This window comes from Emydura macquarii, unplaced genomic scaffold, assembly GCF_026122565.2.
Source record: "Emydura macquarii macquarii isolate MOO-44397 ecotype Brisbane River unplaced genomic scaffold, CSIRO-AGI_Emac_v2 contig_2734, whole genome shotgun sequence".
In the NCBI taxonomy this organism is placed as follows: Eukaryota; Metazoa; Chordata; order Testudines; family Chelidae; genus Emydura; species Emydura macquarii.
The window spans coordinates 4,456,349-4,479,471 of NW_027132871.1; the positions used below are offsets into that span (position 1 = coordinate 4,456,349).

Here is a 23,123-nt window from a genome sequence, read left to right on the forward strand (position 1 = left end):
TTCAGTGGGAGGGGCAAAACATGGAAAACAGTGATGTAGAGAGAAATCTGGGTACTATAAAATTTGGGATGGGAGGTCAGGGATCCTGAACAAGGTATCTCTTGAAGTAGAAAAGATTGACATCTTAATAAAGGTTTGAGCCAGGAAAAGGACAGTTTGGGGATAGCAGGATGTTATTTTACTTGGGTATGTTTGCCTATACTTGCTGTCAAAATCTATTGGTCACAGCGAGAGTTTAAACAAGGGAACAAACAAAACAAAACACAAAGTAAAATTTCATAGTCCACATGAGTTCCCAGTGATTCATGAAGCCACAGTAAAATATCCAGAGCTGTAACCATCCTCCTACATGCTTTGGGGAAAAGACCATTAGCTCTATGGTTGTGAACTGATCTTCTAAGGGACACACTGCAAGACTTGGCAAAAGGAGCACTGCTACTATCTGACACTCTGTAGCAATTCATTTTTGTTGAAATACACTTTTGTCAGAAGGAGAAAGAATGGTGCACTGGTTCCATTTAGTTTCTTTTGAATTCTCTCAAGAGAGCTTGAGAGGGAACAGAATGGTCAGGTTTCACATCAGGAAGGATCCTCAGATCATTGAAAATAGCACACAAGTTAAGAAGTGCTAATAAAATGGGCTAATCTAAAGTGCAACCCACTATTTAAAGCAAAAAGACAATGGGAATGTGATAGAGAGTCTTTACTTATCTTGTATTATTTGTTCCTATCTAGTCATCACCACGTGCCAGAGAATTCAAGGCAACAAACATGGAAATAAAACCTGTTGCCTTCTCCCCCAAATGTAACTGTGTTAGTCCTAAATCAGTCTCCTGGTAACTTTTTGTTAGAGAGACCCAACTCAACACAGTCACTAGATATCAGACACTACATTAATGACCAGTGGGGATTATATGCATATCTGTTCAGTGTTTTCAGGGGCACTGAGTAGAAGATAACATTATCTTCTCAGAGATTTAGGCCCAAATGTTCAAAAGTTGCCTTGGAAATTGCCTGGACAATTGTAGAGTATGGGTTGAGGCCCCACTGAAAATGCTCTCCTGATTAGCCAGGGTGTGACTTTGATACATCTGGAGGCAATGGGGATGCTCTCCTTCCTGACCCCCTGTAGGAGGGGGTGAGGGGCATATCCCCTGAGGGGGATTGGCTGGGGCAGTGCTATACATGCTCCTGTTAGTACCCCTCATCCTCTCTGTAGTGTGTGTATATGGGGGAGCAGGAGAGTGATGTTTCTTTCTAATTCCTTTCCTCCTCCAATGTGTGTGGGGTGCTATCCTACATGGTATTCAAGTAATGGAGCCTCACCTTCCTACTCCTGCTGCCACTGGACAGCAGAGTCATGAGGGGACTGGCTGATTGGCTCTCATCTGCCAAGGCAGGAAAAAGAAGATAGTTTCTGCTTTCTATTAATGCTGGTAAAATCAACAGTTTGGTTCTGCCCTTACTCACCTGTACAAACTCCTTTACAGACCCAATACTAAGCATAGGCAGAAGGAAGGGGAGAGTTTTCCCTACTTACAGGCAATCAGGCAGATCACACCCCAGTGCAGCTGTCAGAACTGCCCATCATGAAGGCATCCACCCACAGCTTTGTCCAGTAAAGAAAACAAGCCCAGCTATAAAGGAGGGAGAACAGAGAGGAGGAGGGAGGCCGAAAAGTCAGGGATAGCTGTGTGGCAACAGCCCTATGCAAGGCTGCCTCTAAGGAGCCAAAAGAAGATTGCAAGCCCTGGAGTTTAAGCGCTGAGGGACTCAATTGGGTTAAGAGTTTCTGGACTGGTCTAATTATGGGTGAACTATAGGGGATCAATGAGGAGAATGCTGGGACCGATAGACAGACCGCACCAAGAGCAGGTGAAACCACCCTAGAGCTAGATCTCTTATGATGCCAGGGGATAGGCTGATCAACAGTTTCCTGGAGACAGGAAGGAATTTTTCCCAGATGACAAAATTGGCAAGCTGCTGGCTGGGTTTTCTCACCTTCCATGCATCATCTCTGAAGTCTTGTTTGGAGGGTTTTAATTACATTGTCATAACCATGCTGGAGACCAAAGCTATTTGTGTGTTAATAAGGTTCCAATATGAAGTCCCTGTAGCATAATGGGCTGCTTGGTCAGGGGCCCTGAGTGCGCTACTGCACGATGAAGAGACGTGCCTCTATTTCCCACATAGCATGGAGCTCCCTTCATCTCATTTCTCCTATCTCCTGTGTGGAGGAGGAGAGAGGGCTGGGACAGGCATGAGGGTGTAGAGGGGGCTTTGTCCTCATCCTGCCCTCAGATTTATAGAGCCAGAGCCATTTGTATCCAGAAAAAATCTGCACTGGAACAACCCTTCCAGATATTTGCAGGGAATGATCCCAGCTGGTTAAGAATTTTAATACAGGTGCATTTAACCATTCTATGGCATATGCGTCTCATTGTTTCCATGTCCACATGAACCTGGCTCTTGGTATTTTCATGCTAAAAACTGATGAACTAATTCAAAAAAGAAAAAGTACAAACACTTTAAAAATACTTTCATAATTCATATGTCTATCAAAAGAAGACCAGTAATAAAATAAAAGCGATATGCAGTAGGTGATTTCCATTTTAATGTCTTCATCGTTGTAGCCTGAGCATACCAGTGGTTAATGAATCACAGCATGGCAGGTTCATTTTTTTCTGAGGCACCATCTTTTAGTCAAATGGAAGTCATTATTCTCAGTTAATGATCTTAAGCAGGAGGTATTTACACTGATGCAATGTGTTTGTCATTGTGAAATATTTGCACTGTGTGTGATAAAAGCACCCTAATTAGAAATCTTTGCAAATGAGAGAATCCATTTCAATGGAGGAACCAGAATATGTAAATACAAACTAACTACTAGCATAACCTAAAATATGCCAATAACAATTCTTTCTGTTAAAAGTTCAGATTTATCTTTGAACTTGTATCATATTTACTTGGGTATGAATAATTAAATAAAAACACCTTTCCTCCTATGGTCTATGGTTTTATTCTCATGCACAGCTTCATTAATAGTCCAGTTAGCCAACAGATAGTGCACTCAAGGATCTTATTCAGTATCTCAGTTAGTTTGGTCTTTGAGGAAGATGGAGCAATACAATATACCCTTGGAGGTTGGTTTCGAGGGGATACAAGGGTGAAGACTGAATACCTCCTTTGCACCCTTGCTAGCCATATACTTGACATGACCATTGTTCCATCAGCCTCAGTGGGACTCTACATGTGTGGGCCTCTTTGCCGGCTCAGAGACTTAGACGTCACTGTTACACAGTAAGAACTATTCTACTGACATTTTATTTTTCTGCTTTGCAGTGTTGTTTATAGCCATGTTAGCACCAGGATATTAGAGAGACAAGGTGGGTGAGTGTCCTCAGCGTGTAACTTTCCCAGACCCGGAGAAGAACTCCATGTAAGCCTGTCTCTTTCACCAGAAGAAGTTGGTCCAATAAAAGATATTACACCTCACCCACCTTGTCTCATTACTCTTCTCATTTTGTTAACTTTTCAAAATTGGACTCAGTTTTTTGTTAACTTATGCTAAAAGTAGGTCAATTTTCAAACAATTGTTAGTGGTTCCAGTTTTAAGTGAAATTGTTTTCACTGTAAAAATGGAAAATTTCACAATTTAGCACATTTTTTTTTGCGGCCAAATCACAGTTTTTGTGAAATTTTGTGAAGAAAACTGTTTCTACAATTTTGCACAAGCCCCACTCAGACTCCTCTCAGTAGCAGGGCTGGTGCCACAATGAAGCTTTACTGATGCTCGGGAAAAGGAACATTTAGCAGCTCAGAATGAGGTAGCAGGTAAAACCGTAAACAAAACACTAGTGTCAGACTAATATAAAAGGGAAGGAAAAGCCACTTTGGCAAAGTGTATGTCAAATCAGAGCCCACGTTTGTATGCTTGGAAAATACAGTAGTTTAAAAGTATGTACGTATTTGTATATATCCAACCTCAATTTTAGGTTTGTCAATGCTGGCTGCCTATAATTGGTCTCTAGTTTAATAAGTAACAAAACATATTCCATGTTGGGCAAGAAATAGGGAAAACTCAAGAAGAATGTTCTGATGTTTTAGTCCAATGAAATTGGTTGATGTTTTGGTTTGTCCCCTGTCCTTCAGGTCAATTTAATGAGACAAAATTTAGCAAGTAAAAAAAATATATGAACAGGAGAAGAAATAAACATATTATGCTGAATAGTAAGTAATGTACATAGGCAAATTAAATATAGCAAAAAAAAAAAAAAAAGCCATATGTGAAGCTGTTCACTCAGACATCTCAACTAGTTTGCAACAGCATCATGGAACAGCAGCAATGCATGTGTAAGTAATAAAATAATGAAAATGCCAAAAACTGAAAAGTCAGATGTTTTACTGCACAATGATATGGAACTACCACACTGCATTGACAGATTATTTTCAGTGTACAGTAACCGTTAAATTTTTGACACATGAATTTCAATGTTGAAGTAGCTGTCCTACTCCTGGCATCTGTTAACAGTTTGGGGATTTTAAATCAGTGTTGTGTATCCGAGCCAACCAATTATATTTTGCTATTTCTAGATGATAATCATAGTCCAATTATTGGTCATGCATATAACTAGCACATGCCTCCAAGGTGGAGAATTGCCAATAATTATTTTAATGAAAGCATCATGGAAAAATCAACCGCTTCATTTTATAGTAAACAATGATGAGGCACCAAGTCATCAGACATCCTAGTTTACTGAGATTGTCCCAGATGATTCTACTGAAACCAAGGATTTGTTCCAGATTTAGTGGAATGCTGGGAAATGTCACTGGCCTCCTGCCTAGCCTATTTGACTCCACATCTATACCTCCACTGTGCTGAGCTCCTGCACAGTTATATCTTCTTTGGCCACTCAGGCATCTGCTACTCCCCTTATTCACTCTGGTTATGTCTCATATGGAAGTGACCTCTCTTTCTTAGGACTTGTCTACACTATGCGGGCTCCATCAATGCAAGGTACGCCAATTACGTTATGCAAGGAATGTAACTGAAGCTGACGTACCTTGCATCAAGTAGCTGCACTGTCTCCCCTACACTATGTCGCCGCGAGAGCATCTCCCGTTGATATAGCTTATGCTTCTCATTCCGGTAGAGTACTGGGTTGACGGGAGATGTGCTCGGCAATTGATTGAGCGTCTTCACCACACCCGCTCAATCAATGCCACTGCATCAATGGCTGCAGCGCCAATGGAGCAGCTCAGCATAGACAAGCCCATATTCAGCAGCTGAGAGGCATAAAGGAGAAAGTTTGTGTCTGTGAGGGGATGGCGTGCTGCACCACACTCGGCTCTAGAGAGCAGCTTCTGCCGGAAAGACCATTAGGTCCTGTGACTGAAAGTATTATCAGTAAGTCCAGATCCAGCCACCAGCTGGAAAGAAGAGCATGTGAGGAGGACTAGAGAGAGAACTGGAGGAGGGTAGGTTAGGAGAGAAAGGAGAACTAGGGGCAGAGGAGGATGGGAAATGAGAACTGGAAGGGTAAAAAGTAAGACAAAATGTGCTGGAAAAAGAAGATAAGAGAGAATAGGTTTGAGGCACTCTTCCATTTTGCTGGTTACAATTAACATGATTCAGTTTGCATCCAAACAGCAGCTGTTCTGCCATCACAACTGTATTTGTATTTTGTAGCATTCTCTGAAATGCTTCCAGTTCCATGTGCAGAGCTAGAACAACAGACAGAACTGCAGGGTCTCAAAGCATGGATGAGACGATAGTGTAGGGAGGAGGGGTTTAGGCTTATTAGGAAATGGGGAACCTATTGAGAAAGGAGGAGCCTATACAGGAAGGATGGACTTCACCTAAACCAAACCAGAGGCAGACTGCTGGCATGTAAGATTTAAAAGGCTGTAGGGGAGTTTTTAAAGTAAGGGCTGGGGGAGAGGGGGAAGATAAGCCAACAGGGGTGGAGAAACTCAAGATTCAGGTGGAGACATTCCTTAGGGGTCAATTTATTAAAAGGGATACTCTATATCCTACTAAAGAGGATAGGAAAGAAGTTGGTAAAGTACAAGTAGGAGCTAGTGAGGAACAGTCAAACATAAAAAGAGTCTTATTTAAATGTAACACATGAAGGCAAGCAATTGAATATTGATGAAAAGTACAAATGCTTATATACAAACCCTAGAATTCAAAACTCTAAGATGGGTGAACTAGAGTGCCTGGCATTAAATGAGGATATTGGTACAACAGGCATCACAGAAACTTGGCGGAATGAGGATAATCACATAGTAATATCAGGGTACAAAATATATAGTAATGACAGAGTAGGTCATGCTGGTCGGAGAGTGGCAATATATACATGAAAGAAAGCAAAGAGTCAAATACAGTAAAAATCCTAAACGACTCAAATTATACCATGGAATCTATGGAGAGAAATTACATGCTTGAACAATAAGAGTATAGCAGCAAGAATATACTACCAAACATCTGACCAGGATGGTGACTGTGAAATGCCCAGGGATATTAGAGAAGCCATAAAGGCAGAAAATGCAATAATAATGGGGGAGTTAAACTATCCTCATATTGACTGGGTATATGTCACCTCAGGAAAGCATGCAGAGAAAATTTCTAGACATATTAAATGACTGCTTCTTGGAGCAGTCCTGGAACTCACAGGGAGAGAAGCAATTCTTGATTTAGTCCTAAGTGGCGCACAGGATCCGGTGAATATAGCTGAACCACTCAGTAATAGCAACCATAATGTGATTAATTTTAACATCAGTGAAGGGGAAAAATACCAAAGAAATCTACCACAGTATCATATAACTTCAAAAAGAGGAACTGTACAAAAATGAGAAAGCTAGTTAAATGGAAATTAAAGGAACAGTCACAAAGGTGAAATGCCAAGATACTGCATGGAGACTATTCAAAAACACCATAATAGAGGCTCATAATGAATACAATCAATCAATCAATAACAACTGTAAGAGAACGAAAACAATGTTACCGGGGCTAAAAATCAGAGTAAAAGAGGTGGTTAGAGGCAAAAAGGCATCCTTTAGGAATTGGAAGTCAAATCCTAGTGAGGAAAATAGAAAGGAGCATAAACTTTGGCAAATCAAGTGCACAAGTTTAATAAAGCAGACTAAGAAAGAATTTGAAGAGCAACTAACTAAAGACACAAAAAAGAGCAGCAACATTTTAAAAAAAAGTACATCAGAAGCAGGAAGCCTACCAAACAGTTAAAGGGGCCACTGGATAATTGAGGTGCTAAAGGAGCACTCAAAGATGACAAGGCCAATGTGGAGAAGATAAAATAATTCTTTGCATTGGGCTTCACTGCAGAGGATGTAGGTGACATCCCCACACTTGAGCAATTCTTTTTAGGTGACAAATCTGTTGAACTGTCCCAGATTGAGGTGCCCATAGAGGAGGTTTTAAAGAAATTGATAAACAATAATAAATCTCCAGAGTCAGATGGTATTCACCAAAGAGTTCTGAAGGAACTCAGATATGAAATTGCAGAACTAAAAACTGTGGTATGTAACTTATCATTTAACTCAGCCTCTGTACCAGGAGGGTAGCTAATGTAACACCAATTTTTTTAAAAGTCTCCAAAGGCAATCCTGGCAATTACAGGCCAGTAAGCCTAACTTCAGTACCAGGAAAATTGGTTGAAACTATAATAAAGAACAAAATTATCAGACACATAGATCAACATCATAAAATGGGGAAGAGTCACGATGGCTTTTGTAAAGGGAAATCATGTCTTACCAATATATTGGAATTCTTTGAGGCTATCAGCAAGCATGTGGACAAGGGTGATTCCATGGATACAGTGTACTTGGACTTTCAGAAAGCCTTTGACTAAATCCCACATCAAAGGCTATTAGGCAAATTAAGTAATCATGAGATAAGAGGGAAGGTCCCCTCATGGATTAGTAACTGGTTAAGTTACTAAGAAGAAACAAAGGGTAGAAAAAATGGTCAGTTTTTACAATGGATAGAAGTAAATAGCATCTGCCTGGGACTGTGCTGTTCAACATATTCATAAATGATCTGCAAAAGGGGCTAAAACGTGAGGTTGCTAAATTTATACATAATACAAAATTAGTCAAGATATTTAAGTCCAAAGCTGACTGTGAACAGTTACAAAGGGATCTCACTAAATTTGTTGCCTGGCCAACAAAATGGCAAATAAAATTCATTGTTGATAAATGCAAAGTAATGCACACTGGAAAAAATAATCCCAACTATACATATAAAATGATGGGTTCTAAATTAGCTGTTACCACTCAAGAAAAAGATTTTGGAATCATTGTAGGTAGTTCTCTGAAAATATATGCTCAATGTGCAGCAGCAGTCAAAAAAGCTAACAGAATGTTGATCGATAATAAAACAGAACATATTGAAATGTCACCGTATAAATCAAAGGTATGCTCACACCTTGAATACTGTGTGAAGTTCTGGTCTCCTCATCTCAAAAAACGTATATTAGAATTGGAAAAGGTACAGAGAAGGGTAACAAAAATTATTAGGGGTATGGAATAGCTTCTGTATGAGGAGATATTAAAAAGACTGGGACTGTTCATCTTAGAAAAGAGACGATTAAGGGGGATATGCTAGAGATCTATAAAATCATGAATGGTGTGGAGATAGTGAATAGGGAAGTGTTATTTATCCCTTCACATAACATAAGAACTAGAGATCACCCCATGAAATTAATAGGGAGCAGGTTAAAAACAAACAAAAGGAAGTACTTCTTCACACAACACCCAGTCAACTGATAGAACTCATTGCCATGAGATGTCCTGAAGGCCAAAAGCATAACTGGGTTTAAAAAAGAATTAGATAAGTTCATTGAGGATAGATCCATCAATGGCTATAGCTAAGATGATCAGGAATGCAACCTTTGCTCTGGGTGTCCTTAAACCTCTAACTGCCAGATGCTGGAACTGGATGATGGAATGGATCACTTCATAATTGCTCTGTTCTGTTTATTCACTCTGAAGCACCTGGCACTGGCCACTGTCAGAAGATAAAATACTGGGTTAGATGGATCCATTGGTCTGACCCAGTATGGTTGTGCTTATTTTCAGATACCCAATGCTGCCAACTGTTTGTACAAGTGCATTCTGGGAAAACCTGGACATTTATCACATACTGCCTCAGAATGGGGATTGTGTGCTTGAACTCCTTCAAGGAGAAATGCCATCAATAGGTGGGGCAATGCACATCTGAGATCTTGTACTGCACATGGAGGTGGGAGGAAGATAGCTTGGCTTGGTTGAATTATTTTTTTCCTACTACTTGCAATGAATAATATCAATGTTTATTTTAAGTCTTTTTTTCTGTTTTTATTTATTTAAATTTTCACCCTTGTGGGAAATTATGAGGGGTGTCAGACAGTAGAGGGATCAGACAGTAATTATTAAATGACAGTAGACACAGATTCAGAAAGTTAAAGTTAAAGCTTTATAACTGTTAAAACACTAATTGCCAACATCGCATGTCAAAATACACGTTTGTAAATCTCCTTAAATCAAACTATAAGTTCTCAAGCAGCATTTTTCTTACTTTGCGTATCTGTAAACTTCGATTATTATCTATGGAAATATTTTTTATCAGTTTGTGTGCGTATGGTGAAATAGACATTTACTAACATTTACCAATAAAACTCTAATCCTGCCAAGCCTAAATATTTATGAGCAGACCAGTTACACAGCACAGTTAGGAGATCATGCCCCTCCCAAAAAAATAGCTGTTGCAGGAAAAACAACAGGTATGATCCAAGCTTTCTGTTAGGAGTGATAAACTCAGTGCCATCATTACTAATCATGTTGTGTGCATACAGATTTAGCGCAAACTATGCCTCTAATTGATTAAAAATGTGTTTTAAAAAGTAGTTTGCAGCGTTGTTGTAGCTAATTTGGTCCCAGGATATTAGAGAGACAAGGTTTTGTTTAGAAATTGCACTTTGGACAAGATGGGTGTGAAAAAATGGCAATGTGCCTAGTTTAAAAAAAAAAAACGTGATCACTCTACCCAGTACTGCCAACACCAAGTGGTCAAAAATCATGAGTCATATAAAAAAGTTATGAGAATGACTACAAAATCATGAGATATTTAAAAAATATATATATATATATTCTGGGTTTTTTTTATTTGCCTAATGGTTTCTGAGCTCACTCCATGTTTTCAAGCTTTTCTCCATCTAAGGGTTATAAACTTATTTTTTCTTTTGCATGAAAGTTGGGACTCTCTCCTAACTATATGATTCCAGGAGCTGGGTCTTCAAAGAAACACACCAAATATCACGAGACTCAAGAAAATCACAAGGGTTGGCCACACTGTCTACCATTCACATGCCCACATGAAACTGTAATTTACTGAAGTTTATCAATAAACGTTGATTCTGTTTGACATATGGCTGGGTATGCTCAGAAGAACGTCTTTTTAAAAGACCAGTAAAAGAAAACTGGACATGTTTGTCCTTTTCCATCACAGTACCTTACATTCCAGGGTTGAAATCGTGGCACCCCTGAAGTCAATGGCAAAACTCCTACCGTCTTCAGTGGGGTCAGGATTTTACCCTAGGAGTTTAAAGGATTAATCAAGAAAGTAGCTTGCTAGACTACGAAAGGAGTTCCATTCACAAAGTCTGAACACATAACCCAATAGGCCAGTTAATTTGAGCAATGGGTAAAACTTACTAAGATGCTTGTGGGATGGTAATCCACTTACAGAATAAAGTAGTTTCAAATGATAATCAAATACTAAACTTCCAGAAAACCAAAACTTTCAACTACTTCAAGTGCTTCAGCTGTTCAATCGTTTTCTTATCAGCAGAGATGGTATTCAGACTAACCTGGGACTGACAGGAAGAACAAAAGACCACAGTTTTTTGTTTTGGTTGTAATTAAAATGAATAATCTTAAAGAAAACCAATCTGTAAAGTTTTAAAAAAATACTAAGTGAATTACATTGAGTAGCAGACCAGAGTACTATCAATCTACATTACTGCTATTTACCTACAATTGTAGTGAACAATTAGTTTTAAGCGCGAAAACAATACAGACACTAAACACAGCAAGCATAAACTGTTGTTCTCTCAGGACAAATAATAAAGAAATAACAATAATCCTCTAATTCCTCTTGGTGGGCATTCTTCCTGCAGTAATGGGAACAGAAATGTTCCTGAGGAGTGGAGCAGGGTGAAATTTTTCTAACAAACAGCTGTCAAAAATTGCATTTTTCAAAGCCGACATTTTTCATGAAAAAAAGGTTTTTGATTGTTCCTTTCTTTACCCCTTCTCCATTTTCATTGGCAAAATGAAAACAAGGGAAACAGAGGAGCAACCAGAGCTAGAGAAAAGGAGAAAACAAAAAAACAAAAAACATTTAAAAACACAAACAAAAAAAGAGAGTCTGTGAAACATTCTTAATAAAAGTAAAATCGTTCCTTTTTTAAACCTGCAGAATGAAAACTCAATTTTTGTCATGAAAAATCTTGACCATTTTCCAATCTTGAGCAGCTCTACTCAGGAAGTATAGCCTTTACCACATGAGTGCTTGAGGAATCCCAGCACCCTAATTCAACAGGTGATTAGTATACCTGTCTAGCAATGAAAGAGGGCTAGGTTTCTGCACCTCCTATAGTTCCATAGTCCCAAACACCATGCAGGTATTGGCTACTGGCTATGGGGCATGGTCAGGCCCCTTGCCTCCCAGTGCAAAGTCCATGGGGAAGGGAGGGGTAGTATAAACACACACAGAAATTTGTGGGATATACTATTCTTTTTGAAGAAAACGGCATTGTGTGCCCCCTTCCACGCTCTATCCCTTGGCTCTGGTCACTTGGAGCACCTGCCCTTCTCCTCACCCACAACATGGCTTCAGCAGACATGAGCAAGATTTAGGGTAATGGTGCATGCCTTACAGTAAAGAAGAAGAAACTCTTTATTTTAATAATATTGATGGTTTTGCTCACCTTGAATTATTTTTGTTATTTAACATCTGTGTTGATTATATTATATGTTATGTATGTTATCCTTGTTATAATGATTGTAGGGCTAGGAGGCACCAAGGGATTGGCCTTCTGATTTGTGAGGCCTCAGGCAAGAGTAGGACCCCAGTCTCCTGGAAATGTGATCAGGTCCACCTGCAGCAGGAAGAGCTGTGGGTATCCTGAGGTCACATGGGATGAGAGGCCCCAACCAGCTGCTCGGTTTGCTTGTGCTTAAGCTTGACCTTGAGGTAAAGTCACAGTTTTAGGATAAGTTCCAGAGGGGGAGCTGTGTTAGTCTGTTTTTAGCAAAACAGCAAGAGTTCTGTGGCACCTTAAAGACTAACAAATTTATGCCCAAACAAAGCATATGCCCAAATAAATTTGTTAATCTTTAAGGTGCCACAGAACTCTCTCAGTTTTAGGATACAACTTTACATTTTAGTCACAGTTCATTTAGGATATAATTTCACATCAACATCATGTAGCACAGTGCAGGAGAGAGGCTGATTATCCAATCAAAGGCAAAGCAATCTCAGGCCAGAACACTGCACAGGTAATGAAGGTCTGAAGGTAAAGGGTCGTCTTGTGCCTGGCCTGCACATATATTTAAGGGGGTTGAATGCTGAGGGCACAGGGAGAACACCTGCTTGCTCTGCTCAAGTATTCTGGGACCAGGACTAGATCCTCATTTGCTTACCTACACCCTAAGGTCCAAACAAGTTCAGGATTGGTCAGCTCGGTGTAGAACACAGACGTAAAGGGCTATCACATTACTCAACTCCATACACTGAGCTCAAGATTTCAAATAGCACCTTTCAACTAAAGATCTCAAAGTGCATTGTAATCCTGATTTATGTCTCACAACAGCCTTGTGAGGTAGATATTTAACAGAAGGGGAAATTGAAGTGCAGAGAAGTTAAGGGACTTGTCTGTGAAGTCACTCAGCCACATACTGACCAACATTTTCAAACTAATTTGAGAAAGATTTGGGGTGAAAGGCTTAGCAGGGGTTGGATTCTGCCCTGGGATAGGAGACCTTGGGCTTGGGTCCTGCCCCAGGAGGATATGATGGGGGTGAGCTGGGTCCTGTCCTCAGGGACTGTGAGGCCTGGGGGAGGGCAGCAATTGGAGAGTGAGCCAGCCCCGATCTCACCACGTAATGGTGACTCCAGTCTCACAGGGCTGGTCCAGCTCCCACTTCCGGGACGTTGGCTCTCACCGCAGCATTCACTACTGAAAACCAGACGACTGTATGCTTCTCTATTAAGCATATGCATCTTAAGAAACATTACTGCGAATGTATAAGGTGAGACATTCAATCTGATAATGGCTACTATATTTAATCTGTATTCTGTAAAAACAATTACACCCTGGATGCACTAATCTTTCACCCAACACAGAACTAAAGTTTTAGCAAATTAAATCTACATATAAGGTTGCCCATTTCAACATTTTAATCCTTTACTATTACTCTAATTCTCCTTTAACAAACATATAAGGGGGAGAAAGCTGTCTATATTAAACTTACTTCGCAAAATGCACAACTTTGGGGGCGCTGATGGGGAGGACTACAAAAACTGTCTCTTTTCTGAGGGTATCGCACCCCCAGAGAACTCCTGGTTGGAAAACTTGGGGGAAGATGGATTTGTGGAGGAGGGCAATCTCCAAACCCATTATAACAACAGACAAAATCCCAGTGTCCCAATGAACTGAGATTCGAGCCCAGCAATGCCTCTCCTTGTCCAGCTCAGCCTCCCACCCATAAAACTCAAGCCCTCCAGACCCTGAGCCAACCATAGCTTCACTCTCCTTTCAGCCCCTTTCTTTCCCCACCCAGCACTGAGCCCCCTAAAGGGGAAGGTGGCAGGCATATCTGCTTCTTGCGTTCCCTGCTCTCCCTGGCTGCTTTTCTCTTGGGCTCTCCCTGCCCAGCCTGAGTCTCCTTCCTACACACACACAGGCCCTTCCACCAAGCCATGCGTATAGGTGCTCTAAGTAGGGGTTTCTGCCGTATCCTCTGGCTTGAAGTGGTTTCCATCATATACAGAGCTTAGAGTTTGGTTCAATGGTTTTCAGCGCCCCCACTATACAAGTTGTTCCAGCCCCACTGGCCATGCCCATCACTCCCACCTCAAACAATTGCAAGGCAGCAGCATCCCTGTCTCATGGGGAATGAGCCAATGAGTTCAATCTTGAGTTCTGGGAATCAACATGGCATGCCCTTGGACTTCCTATTCTAGCAACAGCTGAAGCTCTCTCACCACAGCATGCAGACGGGGTCCTCCCCTCCCAACGCCCCCGCTCTGCCCTCTTCCTGGCACTGGCATTACCCGATCGCCTGCCCCGAGCTCCCTTTCCAGCACTGCGGGCGATAACATTATTAAATCAGGAGTTTTTGGTTATGAACTGGAGTCTCCCTGACATACCAGGACAGTTGGTTTGTTTGCCCAGCAAGTCAGTGGGATTGCTGGGAACAGAACTCAGCCTCCTGTTCTAAGCACCAGGTATACTCCTGCTACAAGTCCAAACATATCATTACTATTTAAATTATTGTTAAATTGTTCCACTGATGTATGCAGGGATGTGTAGTTTTAAATTTTATCTTCAAAGGCGCAGCCTTTGTTTCACTTGTATTTTTTGTTATGTAGATAAGGTAGAGACACAGACAGAAAATAGGCAGACAAAAGTGTATATGTTGCTAGGAAACGAAATCAGAAAACACTATAGATACTTACAGGGTAAGGTTGAACAACAGTAAGGAGGATCGATTCTTTGCAGCTTCTGTAAGGAAAAAAACAGAGTGAAGATCCATACTTTTAAACTCTAAAGATAACAAGCTTTTCTTTCTAATGGAGAAAATTGTGATCTTGGGGCCAAGTATTTATTACAATCACAGAGCAGAGCAATAGAGAGATGAATAATATGCCAAAGCCACAATGAATGTTAAAAATGAAGTGTTTTTTAGTGTAACAAAGCAACCTGACTTGAACTTTATTATGCAGTTTGTATTGGGAGATATTATTTGCTCCATCAAACAATTGTGCACTGCAATGATAGTTTTCTCTATTGAACATGGAATAGATTTGGATGCATCAAATCTGTTAATCGTTTGTACACCATTTATTTCTTTTACTAGTTTAATAAAATGCAGTTGTTTCTCATGCTATCCAGATCCTGCAGATTTAGAGTCAAATTCAGTTGAAGACACTGGGGATGGATGGGTAAAAGTGAAGGCACAATTTGGCCTTCCTGAATTCATCTTTGGGAATCGGGGGAAAGGAAGATTGAGAATTTCCCAATTACAGTAAAATATTTACAACATTATGAAAGAAAGTTCCTTCTTTAAAAATTGTATAGCTCTTCTCTGGGTAAGACAAGTGAATTGAAACCAGGTAAGTAACACATTTGTTTGAGAAGGTTAGTTTACAGGACAACACTAAATTCCACATCAAGGTTATTAAAATTGGACAAGAAACCAGTAGGAAACTTTGCATGATCAAGTGATTCTGATAACTGAAAGGACAAATAAATGCTTATTTAATTGCCCAAAGAGAAAACCCAAGTCAATACTTCATTATTTACATCATTGGATTGCTTGTTTTTGATTAGCTAAGAAAAGGTTAATTGCTGTTTTGTGGAGATGGAGTTGATTTTCTGTTTATTTCTGGTTTTCCTAATTTCAAATGTAATTAATTGCCTGGCCAAGTGAAGTGCAACTAATTTGAATGCCAGAACTGTTCATTAGAACAAACTAAAATAAATCACAACTGTAGGGTTAAGCATTACGTCACTGGTTCTGTATGCTATCATCCTGCACTGCCAATTCACTGTATTGAAATACCATTGAAAAAAATCAGTGGAACCATGGGAAAAGGAAAACAGAGGAGACACTCAAGGACTGGTAAGAAAACCTGTTTGGAATGTACCTGGTGAAATCAGCATTTTCTTGCAGGGTTCCAACATCTGCTAAGAGAATGGGTCAACAGAATATCCCAAGCAGCCTATCAGATTCTAGTCCTGATAACTGCATTTCACAGATGTAACTGAGGGCAAACTTTGACCATATATTCTTGCAAATTTATTATCAAAATGATAAAACTTCCTCAGTTCTCACATCAACTTCTCATTAATCACGATATCTGAATTATTTCATTAAACAATACAGATATCCCCTTCAGCAAGAAGGATTAAAAGCTTCGTATTGTCTATTGTATCTTCTCTCCCAGGCAGAAGAACAACAACAATAACAACACTCAGTGATAGTGGTTAAAAAAGCAAAGCTTTGGAAGAGTTACATATGGCACATAAATTAAACATCCTTTCATAGACAAGTCCAGAAATCATTTTAGCCTAGTTAGAAATAAATAGTCGCTTGGAGGAACATTATGTGAATGAATTTTTTATTTTCAGAAATCATATTCTGCATGTAGGACCAGATTATATTAGTAAAATTTAGTCGCTCATGAAACAGTATGTACTCTTTGACTCATGATGCTGATCTTTCTGAAGAAAGATAGCAAATTTTAGGATCATGGAAATTTATAGACGGAATTACCTTAAACCGCTATTAAATTAAAGTTAATATATTTTAAGAAAATCTAAATTCTGTTTATAATCTACTACTACTACTACTACTAACAGGACTCTCTTTCTGGTTGTGTGAAAAACCTAGTACAATTTTGGGCAATCAAAAATATGCAATAAATACAGTTTATTATGTGAAATCTCATCACCATAGATATGGTGTCTACCTATTTATCTATATCTACATCCATCCAGATAGGTAAGTAGACAGACTTATAGACCGATTTGTGGAGATGCTAGTCGTGATAAATTGCAGAGTCATGAGGCAAATATTTCATATCAAATTGACCACCTTCCTTGCCATCCCACCCAGGAACCTATTCTAACATTCCAACCACTGGGCAACTTTAAAGTGTTGTCATTTAAAAAAAAACTAATAATTTGCCATAAAAATGTTTTCTGTCCTTAAATTAAACCTGTCCAAGGCCAAGATTCAGATTGGCCAGTAACAGAATTTTAAATTAGTGACCTTTTTGATACAAAAAAAATCTATCTTGGGGGCAATTCCCAGCTTCCTAATAGAACTAGCACCTGCACTGGAAAGACTTGTGACATTGGACCATAAATTGGACATTTTTAGGTACGATAAAGACATATCTGGACATTTTAAGATATTTTTAGGGCTCCCTCTGAGCCTTGCACAATTGGACTAATAATACTGAGGCATCTTTCTTTATGGCTAGAGAGACACACAAAGCAGGCATTGCAATATGATTTTTAAAGTCTCTAAAACATTTCTTAAAATAGTTTTATGTAATACATATGGCACATGCAAAATACACAACGGTGGTATGTAATATAAATGTTTTATCACCATCTGTTTGAGATTACCTACATTAATAAATAATAATACTGCTACTTTGCTCTTATATAGCACTTTTCATCTTTCAATCTCAAGGCACTTTGCAAAGGAGGGTAAGTATCATTATCCCACTCACTCATGACTTCAAAACTCATTTAATAGACCTAGCCGAAACTCATGCTGCTGAAACACCTACCATGCACATCACCATATAATTCTTATATAGCTATAACATATATATATATATATATATATAAATAAAATCCTGTATATTACACTACTCCATCAAGTATTTTATGTATATAATTTTGGTCATGTGATCAGTTTCTTTATGTATTCATTATCTAATAGCACTCATACATCCTGTGTGTGTGTGTGGTTTTAGATAATAAATACATAAACACCAAACATGACCAAAATTAAATTTGCACCATTGCTCTCCTAAAAACTTCGGGAAGACAACAGCACAAGGCAAAGAGAAAAATCACACTGTTAAATTTTTTCTTTGCACAAGCCTTTTTTCTCTTTTATTCATATACCTAAAGCATAACTTCAGAAAGGTATTCTATGCATATGGAAATTACAGGCATTTTAATTAGATTTTCACTTCTTTATTCAACTGATCCACCCATCATTTAATGATTTGCAAAAAGATTGTAATCAAAGCCTCTAGATTTTCAAGATGCTCGGTCATCTGCCCAACCAACAAAGAATTCAAGTGCCTATGGCTGAGTTCTCTTCCTTTCCAGGAAAGGGAATTAACTGAAGAGAACAAGTCTACAATCACAAACTTGCAATGAGAATGGGAAATTCAGTGTCTCAACTCTTTGGCCTTTGCAATGTCCTATATTATGATTATATTTGTGCATTACGCCTATTCCTTGCAGGTACTTAAGCTGTAAGAAGAAGACAATATACATGGTCTGAGAATCAAATTACAGAACACTAGAAAAGATCAAAATAGTATTACTAAGTATTATCTGTCTCAGACTATATGAGGTGTTAACATTCCAATGCAGTCTCAGCCATTGACTTTGTCTGTGAACTTGCAGGTGGGGAAATATGGTCCCTCTTTTGTCATTTTATGTCCATTTGAATCAGAAACACTGGAAAAGCAGGCTGGGGAACTACCACATGTAGAGATGCGGACCAAGGAAGTAGCTGGCTCTGTGCCTCATAATCACAGAAAATACAATCTGTAAGGAAGGAGAGCGAGGAAAGGGCACAATCTGGATTCATTCTTAAGAAATGAGAATTAGAAATTATTTGCTATCCATTTTACTGAAAAATTATAACTGTTTTACAGCACCCATATGCATACTAGGTACCTCACTCTCTATAGATAAGATGACAAGGTCCCCAGCAAGAGGAGCAAACATTGTATACAGTAATTAGGAATTGTATTACATGACAGGAGTATTATATTATGTCAATCAGGGATGTTCTTCCTTTTAGGCCCACACATATCTCTGAGCCATTCAGAGTGAATCATGAGATTCTAAAACTCTTGTTCAGAAAGGCAATGACAACAATGACGTCACTAGGATCTTCCTTTCTATGTTGTGTCTTGCATTTTGGTTCTTTGCCATATGTGACAAAGGTCAGTGTTTTCATATTTGAATCTTGTTGGACTGAGATCTATACTGCACCTGTGACATAACACTGCCCTTCTTTAAGTCAGAAACTGTAATCATGTTCATCCCCTGAGTTAAAATCTAGGAGCAAAAGTAATAGGTTGGCAAACATATCAATCATATCCAAAACAAAATGAAGCAGAATCCATCTTTAACTTCCAGGAAGTAGGATAAGAAAAACTCTGATTATGCATTTTAATGTCATTCGTTATTGTGAAGGTTAAGACAGCAACAATAAACAAAGATTTTTCATCTTAAATCTGAGGTCAATCTACTGTAGTCCACTATGCTTGGCTTCAAAGGGTTTGCTTTTATTTTAAATGTATGTGTATATACACATACTTTTATATATATATATATATATATATATATATATATATAAAGTAAATCAGAATATATATTCAAACTCTTTCTCTGCAACTGAAGCAGTGTAAAGCGGCCTTAAAGCCCTGGTTCTGGCTGGGGGAGAATTCCTCCAGTCAATCCCTGAGGAAGACAGTCATATGGATGCCTTCCAAAGACCCTTTTGCAAGCACTGCTGTGTCAGGGATGAGACCATAGTATACAGCACTGAGGAAATTCCAGGCAGCCCTGTGGCCCATAAGGCAGCCCTGGAAGGCTCCCATAACTGATACAGGCACCCAGAACTATCTAAATTACACTGAGGGCTCCAGAGCAGCCCAGGATAGGATTCCGGTGGGGTGAAGTACAAAAGTGACTTAAAACTCTTAGAGCAGGGGTGTCAAACATCCTGCCTATGGGCCGGATACGGCCCGCAATCCTTTTTGGTCCAGCTTGCGGGCGGCTGGATACGGCCTGCGATCCTTTTTGGTCTGGCCCCTGGTGGCCGGATACGGCCCGCGATCCTTTTCGGTCCGGCCCCTTGCGGCTGCCGCCGAAGGGTAGGACGCCGCGAGATTTCTCGGCGGCGGGTAAGACGAGGGTATGGCTCACTTGAAATACATTTACTTCCAATCTGGCCCGCCATAGGAAGTGAATTTGACACCCCTGTCTTAAAGAATCTCACTCATGGCAACTGGTAGGAGAATACAATGAGCCATTACATTTGGGGATGTCCAATGACAATTTACTAGAATTTCTAAAGGCACTTTGTGGTGTGTTTAATTATTCTAGCAGTATTTTAGTTTGAATAGCTGCACTGGTTCAGGAAAAAGCGTTAAAAAAATCTCCTTGAGAGATTTAAGTCTGATATTACAGATCTGAAGATTTCCAGAAGCAGAATTAGTCTGCACATGAGGCAGGTAGTTTTACAGGGCTCGTATTCAAACAAATCTGACCCCCCAAATCGTTCAAATAATGGATGCTTAAAATGGCCATTGCCACATAAAAAAACCATAAGCATATGATTATTGCTGCACTGCAGGATCAAGCAGAAGTAGAAACTAGGCTGAGAGAGAGGACACTCAAATTCTAACATAAATATCTTCAATAATAGCAAAAAGGAATACAGAAAATTACTGTCAAAGCAAATTGCTTTTTATATAAATGTTCTCTCTTAAAGGTTTGGCACAGTGTGAAAGTCGATCTTTAAAACTGTCACAGTCTGCAATTGGCACTAATTGGAACCCTTCTTGGCAGTCTCAGCACGGGGCCAAGGAGTGAGTGTATGTGGAGATTGAATTACTCTCTTGCTAATCGAAGTGGCCCCTTCAGATCAGGATTGAGGCATGTTGGCTGACGGTGAAAGGAAGCTTGTGTTGCTGCTGCCCCTGTTATAAAGACTTGGGGGGAAAAGAAGCCCTCATTCTCTAGGGATGTCTGTCTGTCAGTTTTATGGGCACAGATTTCACTTTAATTTTTCCTTTATTATCTTTATGGTGGGGAAGGTTCTAGGAATTCTACCTATTTAAATTTCAGTGTTTTGCTACCTAAGAAATTTCCACCACCACAAAAACCAAACCAAACCAAACACGCCACCCCAAACTCCAATTGTTTATAAAGGACTGTCGCGGGGCAAGCACACCTGTCACCTCTTTGGGGCAGGGTGGGGGTGCTGTAACCCTGCGATTGAGTCTACTGGGCTGCCCTCAGCTCCAGGGCAGCATGGCCAATTCATTAAAGTATTCAACACCTACAAGAGAACACACCTATAACATTTCCTTTAAATTGCAGGGGGGCATGGCCTCCCCTTGCCTTCAGGGCTAGGTGGCCTAGAGATCAGTCAATGTGGCTGCCCTCGTTTTCAGGGCTGTGTTGCCTAATGGTTGGATTGGATGGGTGGCAGCCAGGGTAGGGGGACCCCAGCGTCCTTCCTGCTCCACCTGGTCCTAGCTCAGAACCCTGACAGTGGCAGAACCATCAGCGGGGATCCAACTGCAACACACTGATGCCTCATGGCTTACTAGCTAGCTGCCCTCCCTGGGCCACTTCCTACCCTGTTTTCTGAAGCTGTAGTCCACACGCTTCAGGTCCTTTGAACTCCCTGCAGGGTGTAGTCCCAGGCAATCCTTACCTTTCTCAGGTATCCACAGGGTTTCGGGTGTCCATCTGAGCCTCTGGCTTCAGTAATCTGGGGCTGCTGCAGCTCCTTAGACTGAGCCTGCAACAAGCATCCTTCTCCTTCAGCTATCTGCCCAGGCTGAGTTGCGCTGCTCCTTTTTATACTGGTGCTGCAGCTGGAACATACCTAGTAGGGGCGAGGGGGCGTGGTTTCCTCACCTCAGAGGGTGGGGTTAACTCCTACCTGCCCCGTGTGGGGCAAGTACACCCCATCACAAGGACCTACAATATTTTGAGCTCCAGTTACAAGACTACAAGTCATATCATAAACTATTTGGAAGCATCAACTAGGGCAGATTGTGGTTACGCAACTGCTTAGTGATGTTAGTTGCACTAAGCATATTACATTAGTCCTTTGTTACCGCACTGGCTTTCTGTTCATTTCCAGGTGCAATTTAAAGTGATATGGAAAGTCCTATATGAACTGGTGCCTGGTTGTTTAGAAGACCAGCTCTCTTCACACAGCTCTGTGACAGCTGTTATCAGTTGAAGTGCTTAGGCTGATTGGCCCTGACTTAATTCTCAAGGGTGCCGTGGCCAATAGCATTAAGTGGGAGATCTTCGGCTCTGGAGTTCACATGCCCCACTGATCCAAGAGAACTAGCATTGCTCATGGGTAACCATGGGGAGCCTGATTGGTGTGCAAGTACATTTTGGGTAGGGATGAGTCTCATCTAGTCCTAATGGCAGCATTTTCTGGCCACTGTGCACTGATGTAAATGACTACACAAGGTATAAGGCAGCAGAGAACCAGGCCACAGATGAGTACTGTATAGTCCCAGTGAGAAAAATGGACCTTTTAAAAACGGAGTTCGTTTGTCTACTAATTAATTGTTCAGCTTTCCTCCTCTAAATAGCCTTTCTGCTCATTTGTCTTACAGGATCAAAAATAGATAAATTGTGATGAATCTTCATCTGGAACTCAGAGATAACTCAGCCAGGCCAAAGTTTTGTAAGCTGTACACTCTCTTTTGTTAATTACCAAAGTTCCAAGAGCTCTGAGGCAGAGTTAACTTCAGATGTATAATCAATAAGGTGCAGCGAAGGCTGGCCCCAAGATGGCTATTTATCTCTTGTCTCCAAGAAGGGAATTACAGAGGTACTGTAAATTACTTTAAAGTAGTGTTCTTAGAGAGGAGGGAAGTTTCACTGAAAAAAAGGCAGCTCCAATCCCCTTTAAGTCTTTTTTCACCAGGACATGCTGTTGCTTTGACATGGCACAGATTTGTGTATATCATCTCTGAGTAAGAGTGTTTCCTACAGAAATGGATGCACAGTTTTGGACAGCGTTCCAGGCAAGACAAGTGCAATTTTGTGCATCCTTTCAATTATATGCAGGTGGCACATCAGATGCACATTGTCACATATATATTAGATATGCAAAACTCTGATCCTTTATGTCAACATACTTGTAGAGGACTTCCAGGAAATGGGAAACTACTAAAACACTGAGAAAGCAGAGCGAGCCTTTTCTGGCAGGCATATCAAATATCCTAACTGCTTTCCTGTTTTCTACAATAAAACTAGAACAAATACTGTCAAGATGATTATTGCTCATGTTATTAAAAAAGGTAG

The 23,123-nt window shown here is 40.1% G+C and overlaps 1 protein-coding gene across 1 annotated transcript in view; it reads right to left on the bottom strand.

Moving 5' to 3' along the window:
• FRMPD4 (FERM and PDZ domain containing 4) overlaps window positions 1-23,123 on the bottom strand; it is a 156,233-nt gene that overhangs the window by 31,650 nt on the left and 101,460 nt on the right. Inside the window, exon 4 of the mRNA XM_067566137.1 lies at window positions 14,744-14,789. Coding sequence (XP_067422238.1) covers window positions 14,744-14,789 — 46 coding nt within the window. The remainder of the gene's footprint in view (window positions 1-14,743; window positions 14,790-23,123) is intronic.